At 38.5% G+C, this 26,197-nt stretch overlaps 1 protein-coding gene across 2 annotated transcripts in view; it reads left to right on the forward strand.

Moving 5' to 3' along the window:
* The window catches only part of Angpt1 (angiopoietin 1), a 223,783-nt gene that overhangs the window by 113,099 nt on the left and 84,487 nt on the right, over positions 1-26,197 (forward strand). For both annotated transcript variants that reach the window (XM_005367515.3, XM_005367516.3), the window contains exon 2: positions 19,259-19,414. In XM_005367515.3, coding sequence (XP_005367572.1) covers positions 19,259-19,414 — 156 coding nt within the window. The remainder of the gene's footprint in view (positions 1-19,258; positions 19,415-26,197) is intronic.

Here is a 26,197-nt window from a genome sequence, read left to right on the forward strand (position 1 = left end):
ACACATACACACACACACACACACACACACACAAGGGCAGCAGCCCACGTTCCTTTTTTTGGTTATTTTGTTTTTATTTATTTATTTTTGGGACACACACGCACACACACACACACACACACACACACACACACACACACACACACACACACACACACACACACACACACACACAAGAGCAGGAGAGAGGTAGGTGAATTCAAAACAGAAAACATGTACTACAAATTTGCCACCTTCATCATCCAATGTGAACACCATTACCACAAAGACATTCACTGCATTGATTCATACAAGAGCATGAATGACTCATTTCCAAATTACTAATTTATAAACTCATTATATTGTATCAAATATAGACTTGAACCTAGTCTGTTTGGATGCTCACCTTCCTAGACCTGGATGGAGAGGAGAGGATCTTGGACTTCCCACAGAGCAGGGAACCCTGACTGCTCTTTGGACTGGAGAGGAAGGGGGAGGGAGTGGGCGGAGGAGGAGGTAGAAATTTTTAATAAAAAAAAATAAAAAATTTAATGTTAAAAATATATAGACTTGACTCTATCCAAATTAATTGTTTGCATACATCAATACAAAATAAATTTTGTGATTGGAAAAATAAAAGTAATGTTGAACAACTTTGTTGGTGACGTGTGTCCATATACTGAACTATGTCGCATTTATTGTTCTCATGAACAATGATCTTCAACAATCAGCATGAAAAGAAGACTTAGAAGTTAGCTGAAGCAATTAAATGTCCTCATCCTACAAGCATCATGACCCTGGTTTGAGTCATAGACCTATATAAAAAAAGCCAGATACAGAGACTCAAGCTTGTAATTCCAGAGCTGTAAGACAGAGGCAAAGGAATCACTGGGGTTAGCAGGCCAGAGAGCCTGAGAGAACCCCTTGCCAGTGAGGGAGCCTGTATCCATATAAAAATGGTAGACCGCATCTGAGGAATGACAAATGTGGTTGAATTCTGGCCTTTGCATGCACACGTGTGAATATATGCTCTTCAACATAGGGGAACACAGAAACACACACACACCGCTAAAAGTGAGGACTGAAGAGCTTGTTCAGTAGCTCTTGTAGAGGTCACATGTTCACTTCCCAGCATCCATATGGCAGCTCACAACCATCTATTCCTCTAGTTCCAGGGGAGCCAGGGATGCATGTGATAACCTAGCATACATTCAGACAAACACTCATATTGACGAATTAAAATAACAAAATATTTTAAGACAGCAGTTAAGCATATCTTACATTCTGCCAGCTTTGTATATATGTATCTACTCAGTATGCATGCATGTATGTATGTATGTATGTATTTTACAGGGATAGTTCTGTGCCACTCTAGTCAAGATTCTGTCTCGCATTCCCTGACTTACTAGCTTTTAATTTTTGGTTCTATAAGTGCAATTCTGAATTAAAACAAGAAAGGATTGACATATAGTCTATAATCTCTGATTCCTGGCTCTGTAAGCAGAGATCACTTTCATCTCAAATGCCTCATTTATAAAATAGCTTTATTAGCAATGGTCTGTGCTCGCTGTGTGCGGACTCAGTGACACAGTGAGCTAAGTATTTAGCACATTGCTGAACACATAGCGAGAACATAATAGATAGTAAACAGAATGCTGGCTTCCAGTCCAGTGCTTTTGATCTGAACTAATTTAGTAAGTTAGGAAACATTTAAAATGCATTGAGATTAGCTTTCTAGTATAAATGAAATAAAGCCCAATACTGTAGAAGATAGCAGGAAAACAGATGAGCTTTAGACTTTCCTGTGGGACAGTATCTTTTCATGAAACCGCTGCTGCTGCTGCTTCTCCACCTTCTTCTTCCTCTCTCTTTCCCATCCCCCTCTCTCTCTGAGTATGTGATGCATTAATTCCTTCTTACATTAAAACTGTGTTCCTTATATTTATTGACAATAAAACACGAGAGAAGGTCACCATGATCCATGACTTCCTAGATATTTTCTGCTCATTTTCTCTTTATATATGAGATATTTTTATGAGACCCTTAATATATAGGGTATAAATCAGTTTGTAAATAGAATACTTACTGTTTGTAAATCTTAAAGAAATTTTCATATATATATAATATATATGTATATATATAAAATTTTACCACTTATTAAAGATTGAAAACAATGTTCATAATATGAGATGGGTGTTGCATGTTTATTTATATACAAATAACCGTGGCTGAATATTTGATACTTGACTATGCAAAACATCTTCAATGATTTTTGGAATTGATTGATATTTTGATTTTTTAATTGCCAATCCTGAGGATGCTGTTCCACAAAAATATTTAGATTCAAATGTTAAACGTATGTTCAAGGCTATTTTAGAAATCATTAAAAATTCTGTCATAATTGCAAGTCAGAATTCATTTAACATTTTTAAAAATAAAACTTAAGTCAGAAACACCCATATTTTAAAAATCAAACCTTCAAACATAATACAATTCAAAGGTATATTAGACTGCTGGGTTGTGGAGGTAGTGAAAGAGAAATCTGTTCTCTGTGATTTTATGTTGACTTTATGTGTGCCATGTAAAGCAGGTCAGTTCTATTATGTAGCAGGTGACGTGTTTCAGGCAGCTTTTCTTGGCACTGTGGTATTGTTAGAACATGTGTGGTGTGATGTAAAATGTGCATGCGATGTGTTTAGAAGGGAGGCTACAGTGCAGCCCAATCCTTCCCAGAAGAATAGTTTCCAAAGCACCCCTGAATCACTGCATTCAAGTTAAAATTAATTCTTGATATTATTGCATACTTGCAAACCTTTCACTATTGGCAAATGTTTCCAGACCCCCATGTTCAGGAGCTACAAGTGTCACCCCCACTGTGTGAGAAGCTGTCCTCTATCTGAGTCTTCATCATATATGAGCTTTCTTGTGAGGTGAACTGTTGGGACCAATTAAGTCCTGGCCTTCAGCTGCTCTTCCCTGTCTAGTGCCTTCTAATCGAAGTTACTAGCAGCTGTGCCTAGCCTAGAGGATCAGAGGATGGTATTTTCACCTGTTGGCCATTGACTGCAGGGTATTTAAGCCTCCATGGTGCTATTAAAGAGGGGCTTTTTGGTACCAGTGTTGGAAGGTCTCTGTGTTGGTCTGTCTCTGCGTGTGTATTCTCAACCTCCAGCCCCTTGCCCGAAGCTCGTGCACTGGGTTCTAGGGCAAAGAGCTCAGACAGGGGCAGCGGTGTGCGGCAGTGAACCAGCCTATTTGATTCCAGTGACTGCCTTGTTTTAGAAGTTGGAGTACCTTAATGTTTCTTTATTGAAGATTAGCTTTCTCGTTAGAGTTGGGTTTTAAGATGAAACAAACATTCACAGAATTAAGACATTCAGTGTGCATACACCACTAACTGCAGCCATGTACAGACAGGGCTTGGTCTTTCCTGCCTCACTTCCTAGGAGCAGCAGATGCTTTCATAGAAAGTCACAATTGTGGCATCTCCATGTGCATCCTTATGTGGAATGTTTCACATAGCAAACTAGCATCCACAAGGATGCTCCTGAGGTTTAGGAAACTGTAGACATCAACCTGTCTAACTAGAGGCCTTGCTTCTCTCAGAGGACAGGACCGATTTGGTACTTTCAGTGTCATGCACTTTTCTAGTAGGAAGCCACAAAGGCCAACATCCTTTTTGTAATTTTAATGTCATATTGGTAGGGTCATAACTTCCTGCTGAAAGTTACCATCAATGACCTGAAATGAGGTAAATTTATTCACTTGTCAGTCTCAGAATTCATCAGAAAACTTAGATAATAGATAAATAGATGATAAATAGATATGTACATAGATAGATAGATAGATAGATAGATAGATAGATGATAGATAGATAGATAGATGATAGATAGATAGATAGATAGATGATAGATAGATACATGATAGACATAGATAGATAGATACGTACATATGTAAATAGACAGATAGAGTAAAATAAAACTATAGTGACGAAAACACTCCTACACAAACTGTCCAGAGTTCAAAGCTTTCTCTTTGTCATACACTGCTTGTCATAGACTGCTTCTCACAAGAGATGTAGCCTTGATGAAAACTCAAACAAGGCTTAATCTTAGCTGTCCTTGCTTTCTCTTGACAACTCTCATAGTTACACTTAGTTTCTCCCCACTCCCACAGGAACAAGAGTTCACACTTCCATTAGGTTCTCAAACCACTTCCCACTCGCTAATCACAAGCCAGTGGCAGTGGAAGCACCTGACATTCCTGAGTGCTTTACAGGACAAATATTTTGGCACACCTGACGTCCTTTGATCAGGGCAGCAGCGACCTTCCCAGAACGTATAATGGAGGGCTCATCTGATCACTTTGATGATCTTCCGATGAGGAGTAGTTACCTCAGAGAAGCGAAAGACTGCAGCGTTCAAAGGGAAGACAAGTGATAGATAGCAAACACATTTCTCGGGTCCCTGGTGACACATTCTGGGAGCTCTCCACAACACCAGGCTAAAGATAGCCCTGTGTGCTGCAAGATTCCACCTGGCTGAGAGACGTCAGTAAGACCTTTTCTTCATTTTGGAAGAGACTAGGGAGACTAAACATTCTTACCTTTAATGTGAGAATTTTTTTTTAACAAATTTTATTTTATCTTATGTGTATGGATTTTTCCCTTCATATTAGTGTGCATGTGCCTGTTGTCCACATAGACCAGAAGATGATATCAGATTCTCCGGAACTGGAGTTATAGATGGCTATGAGCTAGCACATGGGTGCTAGGAATCAAACCCAAGTCCTCTGGAAGACAAGCCAATGCTGAGACATCTCTCCAGCTCCCTCGCTCTAAATGTGAGAAACTTTTATTTCTGGGAATAGTGGCTATTATGCAATTAGCTTTAAACAAAATTTATCCAGAAGATTTTGAGTAAAGTTCCTTTATATCAGCAGTTCAGTTCAGAAGTAGTCCAGGGTGTCTTAAAGTAGTTTCCAAAAGCAGAACCATTGTTGTTTGTTGTCAAATTTTTAAAAATCAAATGACTAAAGTCTTCTCTTTTTAAGAGTAATGTGTCTATATGAGTGTTGGAAAAGTGTTTACTTGACATTCATGTTTATTTGAAAGGTGATGGCATAGTGAACAGGGTCACAAGGAGAATATTATACTACATGCATATTGCTGATGGTATCTCTGCTCTGGATGAGGGGGTGAGAGAAAGCACTGGTGTTTTTCAGCAAGGATAATTAACATAGCTAAAATAACACACAACTACTGTAGTGAGGAAAGAAAAAGTCATCTCGGCATAGGACAATCACATCACATGTATATGCTGAGTTCTGAAGGCCCCAAATGTTCCACTATACCTTGGCCTAATTATTGTTTCAGCAAAAGAATAGTGAAGGATAGCTTTCATTGTCATTGATAAAAGAAATCAAGTATAATGATTTTTTTTTTCTGTATGAAGCTGATTACAAACTATTGGGGTTCTTTATTGCTTGCCTTTAGGATCCTGGCAACATAGCAAGACTATTACATGCATACATACATAGACACACAAACAAATAAACATACATACATACATACATACATACATACATACATACATACATACATACATATATACATCATACTTCATTGACCAAGGAGCTGGGAGTTAAGATGGGTGCAAATAGTATGGGTTCTTGCCAGTCTTGAGTTGAGACTCTAAAGAGATCCTGACTACCATACTTGAGTTCTCTGACTGGTCCTGACACTGAACTTCTGCTATTTGGTCAATCTGAGATAATACTCATACATGTCTCACACAGTGTCTGTGAGGGAAAATGAAAAGGGATATCAATGGGTTAAAGAGGAAACTCAGTCATTCTAAGCGCTGTTGGTCTTCCAGAGGATTCAGGTAGACTCCTAGTACCCACCTGGAAGTTCTTGACTGTCTATAATCCAGGGCATCTGATACTCTCTTCTGAAATCCACATGCACCACATGCACACATGATACACATACCTATACACATCAATATACATAAAATAAATTAAAAATAAAAATAAAAGCAGCATCTAAAGACTTAGCTCGTTGACTAACCTGCTAAACTCTCTCTCACTGAAGATGACCTTAGTTGTTTCTGCTCTTTGGATTTCTACTGTGTGTTTTTCTCTTCCCCATAAAGCCAGGGAATCAGAGTGCTGGGAGTTGGAGGCTGATGTTGAAAGAGAATTCACTGAGCCAATGGGATTTTCCCATGGATGACATCAGTGTTATTCATGGTTTCCTATTCCAAGAACTATCCAAGGCTGACAGGTGATTGCCGTTTCTAGCAATGCATACACTCTGAGCACATTTTATTCTCTCATTTTTTTTTACTTTGACTATAAAATTAGACTCTTGCTTTCATAAAGAAAGTGGAATTTCCCAAGCCATTGGAAAAGAAAATGAAATTCACTTATTCCTACACTAGCGGGAGATAATCACCATTCACAACTTTTCTTTTCCAATACATACAAATGTGCTCTTTAATATGCTTACCATAATTGAGAACATGCTAAATATATCACCTTGTATACTGCTCATTATGTTGAGCAGAAATGGGTTTTTCTTTGAGCCATGAAAAGCTGGTAGTTTTTAGTCGCTGTGTACCTTAAAATCTAGACTGATTCTCAACAGAAGCCTGAGCTGTTGGGAAGGCTGTCTTTATAATTGTGGTTGTGGTTATTGTAAGCCCTTAATGTAGTAATTTATGTTTGAGAAGGACTATAGAATCAATTTTGAGTTCTGGTAACTTGTTCCTTTTTTCCTTCTCAACCCTTAATTGCTCTCTCTGGGAAACAGCTATTTGCCAGAAATAAAAATATTCATTCAGATTCTTGAGAGTTAGTTTTTAAATGGGGGGAGATTCATCACACAACTTTCTTTCAGCTCCTTAGAGAAGAAATCCTGGGGGCTTTGTGAGAGTCTGAGAAATAATTTGTTCCTTCTTGCATCTGAGATAGAACTCAGGATACCAGAAACCCCAAGGGCTTTGTGATTCTCTCCAGACGGGTCAGAATACAACTATATTTCATAAATAGTCAGAATTCGTTAACCTAACTCAGTCATTTAATTCATAATAAAGTTTTATAACTAATATGTTTACTATATCTAAAAGCCATAGTACTGATTAGAAACAAAGCATTTGAAGAAGTCTTGCAATCAGTCGTGCAAATAACAAGGCTTTTGTCAATCCTCAAAATATATTAGACACTATGGTGTATTATTCGGGATATGTACTTGTGTAGTAAAAAGCCAATTTGAACTTTAAAATAAAGATTATTTCTGGCTGAGGAGCAGACATTCTGGGTCATCCATGCAATGCTTTATTTCCGATTAGGAGAATAAAATGCAAGGCAGATATGTCAAAATGAAACATTTGCTAAATGTGTTGTAGCTCTACATGATTTATTATGGGCTTTATATGAATTAAAAATATGTCTGGAGAAGGAAGCCAATACAGAAGATGAAGAAGGGAAGGGAATGCATAACATTAAGTTTTTTAAAAGCTCATAAGCACATATAATTTTTTGCTTATTTAAGAACATATTCATATATGTTGAGTGAAGTTAAGCTCCATGGAGTGAAAACATTCTCTCTAAGAGCTGTAGACTATCTAACAAACGCTTCAGTACCAGGCATGGAAGCCTCCTTCTGAGCTGTCCATTAGAGGACTCAAGAGTCTCCTAACATCTAATCGATTGCCATTGCTCATGGCTGCTTCCTAGAAGTTGAAGGGAAGACCCTATTTCTGAAGTCACCACGTACTTCAGACATCAAATGCAAAGTAATAAAGCTAGATCTGATATGGGAGACTTCTTTCTTAGAACAAATGCATAGTACTGGAGGGACCTATGCAAATTGCTAAGGGATAAAGGCAATTAATAGTCTACTCAACTATAATGGCTGCAAACCAGTTTGAACGATATGATATCCCGAAGGTTACAATAGTGACATTTATATTTTGGGGCAATCAACAGCTTGCTCATTAGAGTTAAGGTCCACTCGATAGAAAGGAACTCATGCCTGATATTGTAAACCTAGCCAACAACTGTGACATTAGGTCATGCCCTTAGAGGAGAGCCTACCACTTCCACTTTCCAGAGTTAAGATAATTTCTAAATATTTTCTAAATTCTTATCCTTATGCTCACAGAAAAATGTTCTCACTCCCCATCAACGAAGCCTCTTTTTAAACAGAGGGAGACTACTACAGAATTCCACAACTGGTCAAAATACAGACCACAAATGACCATGGCTTGCCAAGTCCAAAGTTGTACATCTATAGCACAACCCCTACACCTAAGGCTCAGAGAACATCACAGAAGGAGGAGTCAGAAAGTGTGTAATAGCCAGAGGGTCAGGATATTTGCTGTGAGACAGTGTCTTCTCTATGTGACCAGAAACCTGTCATATATGTCCACCTGTGAAATCTCAACAATAAGGATGCCCACACCAGACCTGCAAGATCTGCGGACCATCGTGACATGGGTGGGGGAATCTTAGAAGGCCCTTCCTCTAGAGGAAAGGCTACAGACAATTAACAGCTACAAAGAGAAGGACAGCCAAGCTTCTTTAGGCTAATGCAAAGTCGTCAGCCCTATACAGATTCATATTAAGCAACATTAAAAGTATTCATATGGATGTGTTTGTATCCATGAATCCAAGCACACATGCTTGAGCACATGCATGCACATGCACACACACACGCACACACACACACACACACACTTCATCAAAATGTCAACTTGTGCTTCTATCCAATAGCACACTAGAAAACAAACAACACCAGAGCAGCAAACTGTCTGTGTGAGTGAATAAATCATGCCTGAGGTATGAAACCCCTTGATCAAAGTAAGGAAAAATGGAGATTTTTATATTATTTATAAGATGTCAGCAATTATTATTCTGTTTTTATTCTTTAAGTGACCATTTTCTTCCCATTCTCCCAAGGGTAATTTAAATAAGCACTACCCAAGCTTTGATTAAAGAAGAAATCGTTGGACCTCACACATTATGCTCTGGAATGTTTCTTATATAATGTCATTGATAGTTCTATGCCTGGGCAGGCTTATTGCAAGTCCATTTAAGTGATCCCATATTTTAGGAGGAAACACATGCATACGTAGGCACACCCACACATTTGTACAATTTGTTTTGCCTGTGTAAGAAAGAACATTTTGAAGCCTCATAAACTTAAGATGCATTTTGGATGATACAGACAACACATGGAGAATTTTTATTTTAAGAAAAGAATTAGCACAAGAAAAATAACTCCTAAGTCAGAAGGTTGAGCGCAGAGACCGCACTGGAGTGGTTTGACTTTAAGAGCTAATACATTAAAATTTCGTATGAAATACCAGAGTGAAGAGATAGCAGCTTTCTCCTTGCCAGTGATATTTCTGAAAAAAATCTACAAATCCCCTCATGAAAGCTTATGCAATTATGATATCAAATACATTATTATCTACAGGAGTGTTAAGTTTCATAGTATAGGCCGGGCGTTGGTGGTGCACACCTTTAATCCCAGCACTTGGGAGGCAGAGGCAGGCGGATCTCTGTGAGTTCGAGACCAGCCTGGTCTACAAGAGCTAGTTCCAGGACAAGCTCCAAAAACCACAGAAAAACCCTGTCTCAAAAAACAAAACAAACAAACAAACAAAAAAAGTTTCATAGTATATCCTGGAATATTTCTCTTAATGGTGTTTCCTTTAAAAAATGCCACTTAGTTATTATTTTCATTTCTGTTGCTTGTGTTAAGAAAAAACATGTTGTTGATAGAAGATGATCCTTAGAAGTAGAAATCCCCCTACATGGGGTCTGTTTTCCCCTATCTATCCTCTATAACCTGTTGCCTGTGTGGGTGATCGGCTGCTCGAGGTACAAATTTCTTTCCTTTAAGTAAACCAGAACGAATTTTGTATAGTATGTTTAACTTTTAGGAAAACAACACACACTAAGTTATTTTATAGTTCTTCTACTTTCCCTTCATCTAAATATAAACTCATATTAGGAATAAGATTTCTAGGTTGTTAGGTAGCATACTGGGCTTGCTTCTGAAGATTAACAAACATCATCCTAGTAATTAAAACATTTTTAGAAGTTTTAACATTTAAAATTTTAATGGTTATATAAAATTGTACTTACTTTTGAGTGACTATGTAATTTCGGTAATTCACATGTGTGTTTTTTAAGGTTTTTTTTTTTTTTGAGAAGTTCATGATCATGTTCATTCCTCTTCCCCAGCTCCTCCCATATTCTCCATCTACTTACCTTCATGCTCTTTCTCCCTCTTAAAAACAGAACCAAAACAAGACCAAAAAGGAAACACATACGATATTGAACATGAAGTCAAATTTGTGTAATTTTACATAAAATATTCCAAAGAAAAGTGATGCATTTATTATTTTCATTAAATCTTTAGCAACAACAGCAAACTACACAGAAATGAACATAACAATTTGGAAATATGGAAAACAACTTTTTGAACCTTGCACATGAATCATATTGAAAATTCAATATCAAGTTTTTGGTATCCCTGTGTGGCCTCGGTGACATGCCCTGGTTTATTACTGTTTTGCCACTTGATTTCCAGAGAAGCAGATTGCACGAGATAAGGTTAGGAAAGACAGGTTGGTTTAGCAAGCACAGTTCCCTATGTGTGGTCAGAGTCTCTTGGTGACTCTCATTTCCCACCATTTAGTTTTCCAGACTCATTTCAAAAAAAAAAAACAAAAAAACAAAAAAACAGTGTTAAGGGATACTTGAATGTTTGTCAGAGAGTGAGATAATTTTGGAACACTCAGTCCTAATGGGACATTTTCATCAAACCCCTCCACTCAGGGCTCAGGGAGCTATGTGGAAGAGGAGGCAACAAGGTAATAAGAACCAACGAGATGGAAGACACCAATGAAACAGTGTCTTCCAGACACAATGGGACAGATGCATATATGAACTCACAAAGACTATGGCAGCAAGGTGAAGACACCAGACATGGTCCAGTGCTAACAGCAAGAAGTCAACATAATCACCCCTAACCAAGATGCTGTATCTAATAACCACTTGCAAAGGAAAAGTCAGTTTCCTTCAGTAGAATCTTACTGGGTATATAAAACCACATTTCAGGAAAGGCCCCACATCCAGAAGTAGATGGCTGACAACAAAATGAATTGAATGGTATTTTTGGTGGAATTTTTTTCTCATATTGCTTTGTTAATTTTTATAAATTGCTGGTCTTTTGCTTGTGTCTCTGGTATGCCCAAAAGCCTTTTTTTGGAGAGAAAGGTTGATTTGAGTTTTAAAATATAGGATCTAGCCTAAGAGAACAGAAAATACGGCTGACAAGTAATTTAAGTCCTCCTGGGAGCAAGGTAGGGAGTACTCCCAACATCCCTGTTTGGCCTCTGCACATGCTCATCCAGGTCTATGTATGTACACCACACACTTATACTACACATACAGAAATTTAGCTACATTAAAAACTAAATCAAAATTTTCTATACAGAGAAAGGGTTGTAAATAAGTGGCAGATAGTGGACACCACTGAAAGAGCTTAAACATGGGGAGAAAGGACAAATTCATACTGAGATAGACCCCTCCGGTTGTACAGCATATGATGGATTAGGAACAGCAAAGCTGGAGTCAAGAGATCAATGATGTAGTCGTTAGCAGATCCAGAAGAAAATGGATGAGTCTGACCCTAGCTGGAGGCTGGGAGGATAAAGGGATAATGTCAACAGTGAGCAAATGGGAACACGGATCAAGGCTACATTCGAGAGATTGATTGGTGAGAATGGAGAATTGACAGGAGGATTCCCTGTGGCTCAGAAGGATGTCTAGGTATAGCAGTATTTTTCATTGATAGAAAAAAAAAACACAGAAGGAAAGGCATGTTGTGTAGCAAAAAGACAATGAATGTCTTTTGGACTGAATGGTGCGTGGGGATTAAGAGATTCAGTCTTTCTTGCTCTTTACCTTAAGACAGATGTGCCTGTTCAGAAGAGCTGATACAGGGCTCTCCTGTTGTGTTCCTGGTTTCATGGCTTTTTTACTGCCAATAAGGATAGGTAGGACATGTTTTATAGATATAAACGGATACATCACTGCTTCTTTCTTCTACAATAAATTAAAATAATTGAAATCCTTCAGACTCGCAGCAAAAGTTTTAAATGAAGTTATATGAGAACTCCAGGAAGCATTTGAAATAATCGGTCAGTCTTTTATTTAGTAGATGGAGATCTTAAGCCCAGCTAATCTTAAAACATTGCTCAAGATTGTGGAATAAATCAATGATTGACCTTGGATTAAACTCCAGATATCCGAGTCCTTCCTGACTTAAGATGCTTTTCACATATCATCTCCTTTTGAAAATGTATAAAGGGAAAAATTAAACAGATGCTAATGTCTTAAATATTTTTTGACTATGATATTTTCATGGTATAAGAAACAGAGTAGAAAAGAAAGGTTCCAGACCAGTAAAATGTGTTTGGGTGTAGGTGATTTCTCTTTGTTTATATAAAGAGAGAACAACTTCCTAGATGTTACTCTAATTCTGGGATAATGAACATGACTTTGAGAACTGTCAACAGTCCCAAAAATATGCATTCAAATATCTATTAACAACAGTCCCTGAAGAGAGCATCTGCCCATCAGGATTTTGTGCTGTTCTCTTGAAGTCTTTTCCAAATGCTTCAGCTGCTAACACTTCTTTGTGGGTGAGATAACAAATATGCACTCACATTTTAATATCAGTATCTAGGAATATATTCCTTTTCAAGAGATAAAAGAGTGTTTCTAGGAAGAAGTGTAGATGTTCAGGAGTAGGCTTCCACAGTGTCCTTCTAGACATTTGTTCCTACTGGGCTGGACCCTGTCTTTGTGCAATCAGGTACAGGCTTAATTTGTAGAACAAATGCGTACATGTTTGAACTATGCTGAACTTACATGGGACTTAGTAACTTGGAAAAATTACAGGGTTCAGTTTCTGGCTTTGCTACTTGTGGAGTGATACCTAAGAGAATCAGCTGATGGGGTCTTGGGGTCAGTGACTGAGAAGTAGCTAGAAAACCTCAAGGCCAGGAAGCAAAGGTCGAGTGGAGAGTGTGAACACTGGCGTTCTTAAATGTGGTATCCAAACCAGAAACCAGCGGAAATGAAGCAAGTCAAGGAACTGGGGTTTAATAAGACATGGGAGGTAAGCCAAGAATATGGCCACCAATATTGGCTCAGCCGTCAAATAGGCCTGACTTTCCCACAAATCAGTAGTCTGCAACCTGATATCTGACATTAATTACCTATGCCACTTTGTTTTCTACGACGTCCCTCGCTGTGTCTATAAAGTGATGTTCACCGAGATCATCACAATTCCTAGGTTCTCTATCCTAAGGGCCTCAGAGATGAACATGACTGATGTCAAGGTACAGGACAATAAAGAAGCTGAGAGCAGAGAAATGGTTTTGAAATTTTAGCTAAATGTTACTTATTGTCTAAGAAGATATTTATTCTTTACTTAATAAAAATAAGTTATATTTTCAGAGATCTAATAGTAGAAATTCTTGCAAATAATGTTGCTGCCCTTAGCCATTTCTTTTTATTGGGCCATAAACCTAGATACATCTGAATTTTCAATATTCCCACTGCTTTGTAAAATGATGGTATTAGATAAAACCATCAACATTTAAGATATTTTTTGAATTGCTTTACCTTTTTATTGTTTTCCCATATTTACTGATCTATTTTGCTCCATGGTTACTTGGCCATAGCTGAGTAATACCATATGCACCCTGACTCAATGAGAGTCTACTTAATCTATAACATATTTTAAGCCAACACGCCTTGGTCAGATTTTATAGGTTTCAAAATGTTGTTTTCTTAAGAATTACATGGAGGAATTATATTCTTTGTGTTTGTCACTTGAAGAGCCACTTCAGGTCTAGACCTCCTAGACAATACGTTGCACATGCAAGACTTGTCATAATCTTACTGAGACTCTCCTCATGAACATGAATTATCAAGGATTCTGAGTCCAGTAATGTCTTCAAGCCTGTCACAAGGGAAAACAGGCCAGCCTCTTACTTCCTACTAGACATTGAGTACGAACAAACAATGCATGAAGAAGCTAAAAATGACTGATAACCTTGACTTAAAAAAAACGTTTTTCTTTTAAAATACTGTTAACTATCCTCTAGCTGACTGCATATTTGATTTTCTTCCAACTGCAGTATTTCTTAGAATGTAATCGTCATCACTCGGTGTGCGCTACTTAATTAAAAATGTGAAAATTATCATTGACTAGTTTTGACCCAGCATTTGTATGTCTTCCATTTTACAGATTTCTTGCATGAATACCACATGTTACTGGATTTGCTAGTGATGGTGGTGTCAGTGTGTTGGTGGTTAATGGGTTATTTTCCTCGTTCACACGTAAAATCTGCTGGCTTCTTTGAAAGCAATAGAATTGCTCAGCCATAACATATTTTGTGGTTCTAGGCAGTTCTCTGTACCTCCCTTAGTCCTGTGAGTGAAATGAGAAAAATAACACAACTTGGGTTATGTTAAGAGTCAAATGAGCAACATCTTGATCAATCCTGGTACATATTTAACTTCAGTAGAAGCTTAGCATGTAGTTTCTTCCCCTTGATATGGTTTACATACTTTGTGAGAAATGCATTTGGCAAAAAACAAAAACATGATGTGTTAATTGCATTGATATAGCTGACAAATTAACCTCTCCAGATACCTAGGACCTCTCAACCACCTCCAATTAGGGAAGCTGAGTGAAAGCAATCACCCTCCACTGCTTTTCCCCCCCAAAAACAGCAAGTACTCTTCATGAGCTACCAGTGAGATTAACCATACAATCAACCAATTTAGCAAGAGATCAGTGACTCCAATTCTGAGGGTAATGGAGCATCAGGAGGGCGAGGTGCTAGTTCGCTTGATTTCTCTCGAGTCACCCCAAGGCCCCTGTTTCTCAAACTAGCAAATGCAACCAGTTTTCCCTTTGTAGGGTTGGTAGAAGAAGCAAGGCAGAGAATCTGTGTGAAAGTCCATTATAAATACTAAATCTCTTTACAAAGCCAATATCATTTAAAATATCATTGCCTTTCCTGCCATTAGTTGTTCCAGCTCTTCCATCCGCTTCCTAGCCTGTTGGCCCATTCCTTATAAAACTCTGGAGTCAGACACTGGCGTGGGCATAAACAGAATAACTTTATCGTTCAAGCGCCGCCACATAACCCATCAGCTCTTGTGCTCAGTAACTCCTCAGCTTAACAGCAAGCCTTGCATGTTTAAAATATTAAGCCTTGCGGTAGCCATCATTTTCTGTAAATATATATATATATATATAAAGCCATCATCTTCTGTAAACATATATTTTTAGAGAATATATGAAGACAATCAAATTTGTTACAAATCATTCCTGGACATAGCCCGTCAGGGACATCAAGATGGATTTCACAGTTCTGTATCTAGAGGAATGTTTCGAGATAAGATGAAAGCAGGCTCCATAGTCCTCACACGTTGTATATATGACTCCAACCTCCCTCTTAGCCTTTAAATCAGTGGCATCTGGTTCTTGCTACTTCAGAGTGCCGTTACTTGTGCACTAAAAGACAGCTAGCGCTAGCCATACATAACAGCCCCATTTGATTAAAAAAAAGAAATAATTGACTAGAGTTCCATGCACCACAGCAGCTCAAATGAGGATTTCTGTAAGGGTGGGAGACCTACTGAGTTTCTATAGCAGAGACGGCTGACCCGGGAGGCTCTCTGTAGTTGCGATGCATGCTGACATGGCACAGCCGTTCGGACTTGATGTTCTAAAACTCTGAATTAAATAGGAGACTCAGTCGTGAAGAGTGGTCAGCATCTGACCTGTCAATAGATCACAAAGTAGCTGAACCTCCACGTAGCCCCAGTGCTACATGATGCCTGGAGTACATCACTGTGTTCCTGTCCCAACCAACACAAGCACTGGGGACTATTTTCTATGAGACAGTAGTATAAAAAAATAACTATTACTTTACACATATCGAGCACAATTTTCTTAGGTCGCCAAATTATCGTTTAAATTTCTTAAAACCATGAAATCTGGCATACTAGTACAAGTCTGGTTGCCTAAGTCAGTAATTCTTTTCTCTCTGTGAACCATGTAAGGTGGGACTAGCATGTACACAGCTTCACCTTTTTAAGATGAAGAAAACTTTTTCCTATTTGTCAGTCAGGTGAATTAGACAATATGCTAGTGACCCAAATAATTTGCATTCTGGCACTCATTCCTTCTTTAATGACCAACCATTCACAGTTTACATACAGGTGTTTTTAATATGGACCATGTCTTAAAAAGCACTGCTTTTTTTTTTTTTTTAGAGGAATCGGAACTATATAGAAGAGCTTTTCTAAACAAATACTGTCTTGATAATTACCTTAGGAATTTTCTAGCATGTTGGGCCTCAACTGCATGTTGAAAACCCCTTTCTGCAGTTTTAACAAATAATCAGGGATCTTGAGTTGCATGTAATATATATATATATATATATATATATATATATATATTTACCTTAGGAATTTTCTAGCATGTTGGGCCTCAACTGCATGTTGAAAACCCCTTTCTGCAGTTTTAACAAATAATCAGGGATCTTGAGTTGCATGTAATATATATATATATATATATATATATATATATATATATTACATATATAGTCCCCAGATAGTCCTCGCTGGATAGATTAATGGCAAAGAATGTAGACTTAGGATATAAAAAAAAAATAGAAAAGCATGTGGAGGTTGGGTGAGCGAGTTATTGCTTGATCATAAGCAAGTTACTTTGGGGTTCCTAAACCTCCCCAGTTCCACCTACAAAGCAGCACAGACAAGACCAGCAAATCATCGTGAGTTTAACACCTTAAGGTTTCATCATATAAAGAGAACCAGCTTAGTCTGATGCTTGCTGTGCAAGGGGCAGTTGACCAACGTTAGCTATAAATGGCTGCTGTCTTCGCAATGGAATCTCACATGCCATTTTATAGGATATCCATAAAAGCCTCAAATTTCCTGGACAACAAAGGGTCATACTACTGATGTTTGTTTGTCAGAGGCTTCTCGTGCTACACATCTATCATATGCAACGGGCCAATAATCTTTTGATTATGCTAAAGCATAAATCAATGTGATTGAACCAAAAAAAAATACCTTGGCTGCTCAGGGGAAATTATTGGATCAAGCAACTTACAAGTGGATGTCCAAAGGTCAATCTGATTAAAAACATGCCTCTATTCAGGGACTTGCAACATTTGTCTACCGCTGTCACCTGGTTTTCCCATCCATCAGCTTCCTATCTGTCTTTTTTCCTAGACTGCTTTTCTTAGGTTGGCTTTGCTTTTGTGGTGGTGGAATTGAACATCTACAGGACCAGGTGTCTATGTTGCTATTATAAGAATCTCAGAGGCAAATGAAGTTTTCTTGTGAAGAATTCTGAAACTAAAGCTTCATAATGTGACTCGCTATACCTTTTCATTTTTGAACAACTCTCATGGCAAATGGAAAGCAAAACACTGTAGATTTCCAGGTTCAGACTTGAACATATTTTGGAAACGGTGGTGTATTAACTCTATCTGAAGCACTTACTCTTGAAAGAGGCACAGATAATTACAGAAAAGACAGTGGAGCTATCATTAGGAGCATGAATCACAAAAGGAGAGCCTCTCACCGTTTTGGCAGAGCCTCTGGTCCTCTACCATTCTTTGGTTGTTGAAATGAGGTAATTTAATGAGAATAAACCCAGGATTTGGCTCTGAGGCCAGATGTTTTGCTAAAGTAACTTTCAGATATTTTATGATTTATTTTGCATTTGTAGCAAAAGCCTTATATTGATGAAATACAAATTCAGGGATCATCAACAATGAGTTTGATTTTCGTTTTGTTCATCTGGACCAGAGTCAAGTTAGATAAGTAGAAGTCAGCAATGGATGGTGTTAGAGAGGCCATTGCCAAGGTTTCAGCAGGGATTTTACATTTAGGCTCTATTTATTGCATGATAATGATACTATGGAACTTACAATATGGATGCATTCTAGTTCACTGAATCAATAAAAATCATGTAGCTGTTAATGATTTCCAACTCAGCTTGTTAAGCACAACTTGGCAGAGCTACCAAGTGGCTGAAAGTGTTTGTATGCGAGTTAAGGACTTCAGCGCTCAAGTCCAAGTTTGACTGTTTGTGTGGTGTGTGGCCTTGGATCTGATGTCTCTGGGATGTAGTTTCCTCATATGAGAAATTGGGTAATAAAATGCAGTCACCACACAGCCGTGGTGGAGAGTTAAGAGCACTGACAGAGGCGCTGCCTTCTTCTGCATGCTTTAAGCAATGCCTATGCTGTTTCACTCTCCCAGGTGTCTAACAAGCTCCCCACCCCCACCCCACAGTCAGCCACTTCATAATTCTTGTTGGCCCCTATGGTGCCGTCTATTTTATGGTCATTGTGTTCTCTGAGATGGTATCATAAAGGGATAAATTTTACCCAGGCGAGACAGGCAAATGGTATTTTATGAACTGCAGCTTCATTGCCTTCTTTTGGAGCTTTCAAAGGAGCAAGGAGAATGGTGAAAGCCAGCTCCCAGGCTCTGCAGCTCCTACCATCCATCAATGCTGATGCTGAAATACTGTTTTGAAGACTTTTTTTAATGGGTACCCACCCTCCTCTTACTCCCTGTCTTTTTCTCTCAATACAACCTGCTTTTTATCAGGAGGAAATAGAAACGGGATGCTGACTTGTTCTGAAGTGAGTAGTCAGCATAGTAAATAATCAAAAGACCAAAGCAGTCAGATTTACCTTTAAATTATTTGCTAAATCACCTGCATTCTTGCTAGGTAACCGTGGGCTTTGTTATCAGCTCTCAATTCAGTTCTGTTTCCTTGACTATACAATGAAAAAAAAAAAAAAGAAGAAGGCAGCCATCTGCTCCCATCACTTCATGGCTGTGAGGGTTAGATGAGATCATGTCCACAACAGGAGAGTGGAACCCCAGTGAAAATTCTCCTTATGATTTGTGGTTATCATGTATACATGTCTGTGTGTAAAGAGTTTGTTAGCAGTTGGACTGGTGTGTGTCCGACTTCCATTTCTCAGCTCCCTGACATGCAAGGGATATCTGCCAGATGGCTGGTCTACCAGCTGGGTCTTGTTTGGTCGTTGTAAATATTGCATGCCCCAAACAGGGAGGCTTTGCTTATAATCTTGCATGCCTTGTCCTTTATCTCTTGCAGCTTGAGAATTACATTGTGGAAAATATGAAGTCGGAGATGGCCCAGATACAACAGAATGCGGTTCAAAACCACACGGCCACCATGCTTGAGATAGGAACCAGCCTCTTGTCACAGACGGCAGAGCAGACCCGAAAGCTGACAGATGTTGAGACCCAGGTATGTCCCCAGGGCCAGAGTCCCATACTCAACCAGAAAATTATTTTGAACTTATTCTTTTGTTTACTCCATAAACTCAGAACATATTTCAGCATGAGGCTTGGAGAAGCATATTTTTTTTTGTTTACTGGTAACAACAACAATGAGTGTTTGACAAGCTATGCATGCTTTTTTGCATTAATGAGGTTGAGTGTATTTAGTGTTTGCGAAAACAGAGCAGATAAGAATATCTAATCAGTATTAAGTTCAAATAAACACAGCAGCTCCCAACTGTGCTATGACTTGTGTCAAACAAACTAGCCATGTGGGTCTCACTGGTGCCTTTGACGAGCATTTTCGACCTGTCTTGCTTTGTCTCTGGTAATGCTCCAGGGATAGTGGCTTCTGCAGTGGCCTGTGCATTCAACACATTGAAAGGAAAACCTTGTGTGCACTGAGCAGGACTGAATATACCTGCATATTTGAGTAATAATTAGTAAAGTGTAAGGATACTCTTTCACTATCATGGTCAAAAATATTCTAGTCAACATCATATTAAAGTCCTATGAGATGATCTCTTAGTACTGTTAGGTGTGGCTTCTGTGATCCCACAGTGATAACATTCTGAACTTGGAGTGGGGGTGACTTTGATCCAGTGTAGCTGATTTCTCTCAAGACTGAAAGTTTGCATATGCAAATTTGACGACTCAAAAATGGTGGACTATTTATACTTTATTTAATCTGTGTCAGTGACATTGCAGACTATGTGTTTACATATAAAGAGAAATAATAAAGATGATTAATAATGGGCAAAGCATTTTCTTTAAAATACTGGATTCCTAGATACAAAACACATTTATGGAAGCCACTTAAAGCCTGCAGGTAAAGTAGTTGCACTGATCTCTTTTACTAACATAATTACAGAATTCCAGACTCAAACTCTGGAGTCCTCATATTTCTTCCATTGATTAATGATACTAATTATCAACTAGTGGAATCAGAATCTAAATGCTGATCATATTGATTAAGTAAGATTTTGGAAAGCACTTTTCCCCCTTTGGATCATTATCAGATTCACTCGGAGTACAGGGAATGGGAACTATATTTTATAACTAAACAATACAAGATGTATTGACTCATTTCTTATCACATGAAGAAAGCGTGCTGATCTATACAATATCGGTTTCATGTACTACATATAATAAGACTGTATTTTTCTCTTCATTTAAGTCAGAAAACTTACCACCTGCTGCAAACATTTCCATAAGTTCAGACCCAGAGACAGTAACAGGTAAAGGTGCTTTTGGCCAAGCCTAAGGACCAAAGTTTTGTTCTCAGAACTCACGCAGTGGAAGGAAAGGACTCCAGCATGCTCCTGCACACCCCACACACATGCACACACGCACACAGACTTTTATTAATGTTTAACTCTCTCTAAAGCTTTCTCTGTGGTGGCTTTGTTCTCCTCTCATCTAGAAAGTGGCTACTGTGGTTGAGGAAAATGATACCTTCATTAATATTTTAATATCCAAACTGTAAAGACCAATGCTGTGCACGTTTTTCAAAGTAAAATTTGCTCTGCTGTTTGAAAGATAGCATACAAAAGTCAACGAATAAAGACAAAATAAAACTCCCTGTGTAGAACAGTAAAAATCCATCATGAAACCAATTTGAGCTTATTTGAAATAGCAAGAACATTTTTCAGAGAGACACAATAAGAAAAATAATCGCAAATCCTTCAGAATTATCAAAAAGAGGGAACTAGGCAAGCATAATCTACTTTACAAATGGAAACCTTTGTCATCTCCTTATTTTCATTTGAACATCTTACAGTCATTGATGTTTGTGGTTCAAACCTTTTTAAAGCAAGTGTTTATCCACATGGTATATACTTGAACTATTAGGACAGGATGTCTCCTGCTTCAACATAACCACTCAGTGCGCCCACGTCTTGATGCAGAGTGAAGTTTACAAAACGAATACTTAAACTTCAGCCCATTTACATGTGATTCATTTCTAGGCATTTAAAATCTGGAGGAGGTGTCTGCTCTGTCCAGGTTGGCTCTTGCATTTTGCTCTGACAGTCACCTAAATTGGCTTGACACTTTTTTATTTTGCTTTTCATAAAACTGACTTTAGGTTGTTGGATATTGGAGGATCAGGTAGCAATGGCTTAGCCCCGTTTATGTGCCTCAGCTCTCACGTGATGATGTTGTAAAGATAAGCAACTTATTGCTTGCTAGTCCTCTGGTGACCTTCTAGATGTGCCCTTTCACAGGAGGTGGCAGCACCATCACTTTGTGAGAGTGTAAAGGATCCCCACACTCGATGACCATTATACTCAGAAACAACACTGCTTGGTGAGCCCACTTACAAACGTTGCTGGCCATGGAGGAGATAATGAGAAACCCAAAGCAGAGAAAGCCTGTTCTTCCTCCACAGCCCAGCAGAACACACTAGCTCTTATCAGTCTCACCTGGCATCTCCTGTCCTTCAAGCTCCTCTTTTGCATGAAGGAGTTAGGATCAGGAATTATTCATGTCCCTCTCCTGTTGCCTACTTTCTCCCTGGGCAAATTTGGTGTATAGGGAATTATCAGATCAACAAGCCAAATTAAGTCTACTTTTAATCATCTCCTTGGCTTGGTTTTAAGCAATCTTACACATGTACTAACTCTTACTAGCAAATATATTCTGTAGATGTATGTAGTATTTCATACTTTTCAAAGATGAGGAAACCAAAATAGCGGTGTGAAACTTTGGTTCAGATGAAAGAATTAGTGAATATTAGGTTGAGAATTTAAAGAGTTTGACATGAAAATCTACATGCTCATCCTTCTACCCATGCTGACCTCTCGCCTCTGGTTCTGCTTTCACTGTAAGACTTTGGGACTGTATCAATGGCTCCAAGCATTCAATAAGATTAAATGCAGAGAGAGCAAACTACCGCACTAATCTTAACCCTGCAGACAGTCTCTGCTATGCAGCGAAGATGCTTTCCTGCTGGTGGGCAAGGCAGACCCACCCACTCACATCATTCCCTCCTGTGCCAGTCAGTTCATCACCAAGGCCTTAGTGCTGCCCTTGGCAGCTGCCAGCTGTGTCAACCATAGGGAAGCTCTTTAGACTGGCATCTCAAGTTTCCTTCAGTCTCCAACAAGTCCCAGCGCTATAGTAGTAGACATGAAATTCAATCACATTTGAACAGATCTCTTTTGCATATTTCCATGATGCAAGTTGTTCCAATAGGGTAGTTTGCAGACTGCAGAAGTACCTGGAGCAGTAATTATGTCCAGTGACTTCAGGTTCAGGTGGGAAAAGGTATCCAGGTCTGTTTTCTTTTCTCTTTCTGTTTGATTTAAGCATACCTTTCCAGTATGTTGCTGTGGGAACCGTAATTGACCAGCAACCCCAGCTGCTGTGCCCCCGAACCCATCAGGTATTGGCACAGAGACCACAATTCTCTAAAGCCATTTCTAAGCCATGACTCACTGTGGCAGGATACTTAGGCTTGTTCCCAGGAGCTTGAGAACTTTGCTGACACATGACTTTGGCTAAGGTTTTCCCATCGCCTGTTGAATATAATTACGGCTGTCTTGAGGGCTAAGACTTCCATCTAAGGCCCCCTTCCCTCCCCTCTTCTTCACTGGGATAAAGCTTGCACCATAATCCAAAGGTTGTCTCCTGCTCTTCCCACTTATTCCCAGTCCCCCTTCTTTGACATTTGCTCTAATAAATTCCCTATGCATCTAATCCTGCTTCTCTGTATCTCGGAGATCAGTAACCTTGGCAACCGTTGTTAGGTTCACAACAGCAAAGTTAGAAATTTAAAGCCGTTCCCGAAAAGTCTCTGGAATGAGCACACCTCCGCAAACAACAATCACTTTCCTCTTAAGTCTCCACTGAAAGGTCAGCTCTAAATTTTGAACTGCATTTCTTTATTCGATGAGAGTATAGTTTAATAAACTTTTCACCTTGACTTAGCTGAAATGATGGCAAAATAAATTCGCTAGGGGTCTTAGAAGGAAAATACTTCGGTAATTAGTTTGTATAAGCCACTGGAAGAAGGCTCAGGAAACTCTGGAGCACAGTGGATATATGACACAGCATTCCTTTCTAAAGCTGTGCTGAATGCAGCCACGTTTATCCATGCATGTGTTGTCCAAGGCTGCTTTTCTGCTCACAGCAGGTTGCACCAGAGTTATTGCAAAGACAACATGGCCTGTATGTCAAGGATTTGGTTGTTTCTTTCTTATTACTGTCACAAAACACCTAACAGAAGCAACTTAAGGGAGCAAAATTGAATTTGGCTCACAGTTTGAGAGTACAAAATTCATGACGTGAGCAAGGCCACATCACGAGTGTGTAGCTGGAAATGGTCACATTTCACTGGCTCAGAGAGCAGAGGGATCTGACGTTACAACCAGAACAAACTATACACCATAAGGCCTACTCCCTAGGGACCCATTTCTTCCATTGAGTCCCTAACCCATAAAGGGTCTATCATTTCCCCAAACAACATCACCAGCTGGAAACCAAATGTTCAAACACACGAGTCTTTTGGGAGCATTTCACATTCAAATAATGAAAGTGACCAAGCTGACATGGTTACTATCTGGCCCTTTACTGAAAATCTAACCCACTCTTCATGTCAGTGGTAAGTAGAAAGCAAGGATTTTCTCTTTCTTTTCTAGTACCTATCATTAGGCTTTTTAACAGGACATGATGTATATCAAATGCTCAACAATTGCTAGTTAAGTAATTAAATTAGCAAACACTAATCATAATATATTTGGATTTTAGTCCAAGGCCGTGTGTTGATAGTAATATACATGAAAAAATAGCTGGTGGCCCAGAATATGACTCAGAAAGATAACCTACTGAAAAAAAAGTGACTGAAGTAGAAATTGCACCAATATATCTTTTCTGTACTCTGAAGGACATGAGAAATTTGGCCCCTTCCTGCCTTATTTAATTTATCATTTAATGTAAATGTGAAAGGAGAAATTCAGTATCATCCACTGCCATAAACTGAGGAGCAAATGATAACTAGAATGAAAAAAAATGTTAGCAGAAGGTGTGAATCACAAGGTCATCTTTCTTAGGCAGAGGAGTTGTTTGTTCTTGATTACTTAAGCTTTTAGGAAGAACAGAGACGCTAAATTCAAAGAGCTATGTTGTTAATTCTAATGAACAAGATAATTCAACCTATAACATCTGTGTCTGTTCAAAGGCACCAAATTTACCAAATTCCACAAATAAATGCAATTATATTATAAATATGGCACAGAGTTACATTATTAGGTTATAATTAGACTATGTGAGAATTCAATACATGAATAATCAAATATGATGAGGTTACTCTAAACATTATGAATGCTACTACATTTGGTTAATATAAACATATTATAATACATAAACATAATATGTCACAATTTTCATATAGTATTAAATATATACTATCAAAACATGACTTATAATAATAATAATGTTTTTTCAAGGTTCCTTAGTTTCCACAGTAATTCTGCAGGTAATTTCTTTTCCAGCTTTGGTGGTCTCAATGAATTTAGGTCTATTTTACTTCTTACCACCCACTCCACTAATGAATAATATTTTAAGAAACTAGGACAATTGTTTGATAACCTCTCGTATTCTGGCTTCTCCCGAGTATTTATTTGCAATGGCTTTTGATTTATTTTTACATACTGCAGTTCCTTTAAACTGGAAGTTGCTACATGTGAAGGATTCCCGGAGCTGAGTTGAGCAGTTGGGTTCCTTTATGGAACTGCTGATCTCTTTGCATGTGGCATCTCACCAGGAGGGGAAAAGGGAGATTGCCATCATGTTCTCAGGGATTTGAATGCAGTCAGAGTATTTGCGGCCACACACATCACTCCATCTCAAATGCTCACTTTCCCTTTATGAAGCAACCAAGTAACCCACAGGGTGGTTCTTGATCACTTTGCCCCTTATTGACCAAAAACTTACTTCACTGATATTGCCAAACAGTGAATTTATAGCTCTCATTCTTTATACACTGATCAGCTTTCATACTCCCATAACATCTAATTACATGGTATGTTGCTACCTTTGCTTTATTTGAAAAAAAAATGAAATCAATAGCATACGTGTGCCCAAGGTGCTGTACAGAGAGATTTCCCTTTGTGGTTCTCTTTCAGTAATGACCTTTTGGTTAGTGTGGGCTTTAGATTAAGTACTCTTAAAAATATTAAAAGAGGCTGTCTAAATTCCCTAGTTCACTTTTTCTTGAAAATTAATAATTATTACTCTTTTAAGAAAGAGCTAAACTCTGTTAGTACACAAGTCCTCCGTTTCAGAGTGTACGCCGTCCTTACCCCATGGCATACTCTGGCAAACTTGAAATCGGACATCAGCCCTTGGGGACTTGCTGAATATATTCTTCACTCTTTCCTGTCTTCATTTTTTTTTACTTTAAACTTTTTTTCCCAGTGATATGCTTTTGGGATGTGTTTAAGCTAAGAAGAGCATGTCTTTTGTCATCTTAATGGAATACTTCAGCTATTGCCAGCAGCAAGATCTGTAGACACATGCAAGGCAGTGGTCAATTTATCATAGTTTTCTACAATTCCCTTGGATGCCCAGATTTGAACTTCAAGCCTATTTGAAGACTTCAGTGGGGTGACTTGAAATAAAACAGCAATGGAGTCAGGACGATGGGAAAAGAGAAGAACGTGGTGTTTGTGCTTAAAAGTAGCCTAAGTTGCAAAGCACTTATCCTGGATCTCTGAGATCAGTCAGCTCCCTTCTTCCATGTCAGATAAAT

The sequence above is a fragment of the Microtus ochrogaster genome, unplaced genomic scaffold, assembly GCF_000317375.1.
Source record: "Microtus ochrogaster isolate Prairie Vole_2 unplaced genomic scaffold, MicOch1.0 UNK19, whole genome shotgun sequence".
NCBI lineage: Eukaryota > Metazoa > Chordata > Mammalia > Rodentia > Cricetidae > Microtus > Microtus ochrogaster.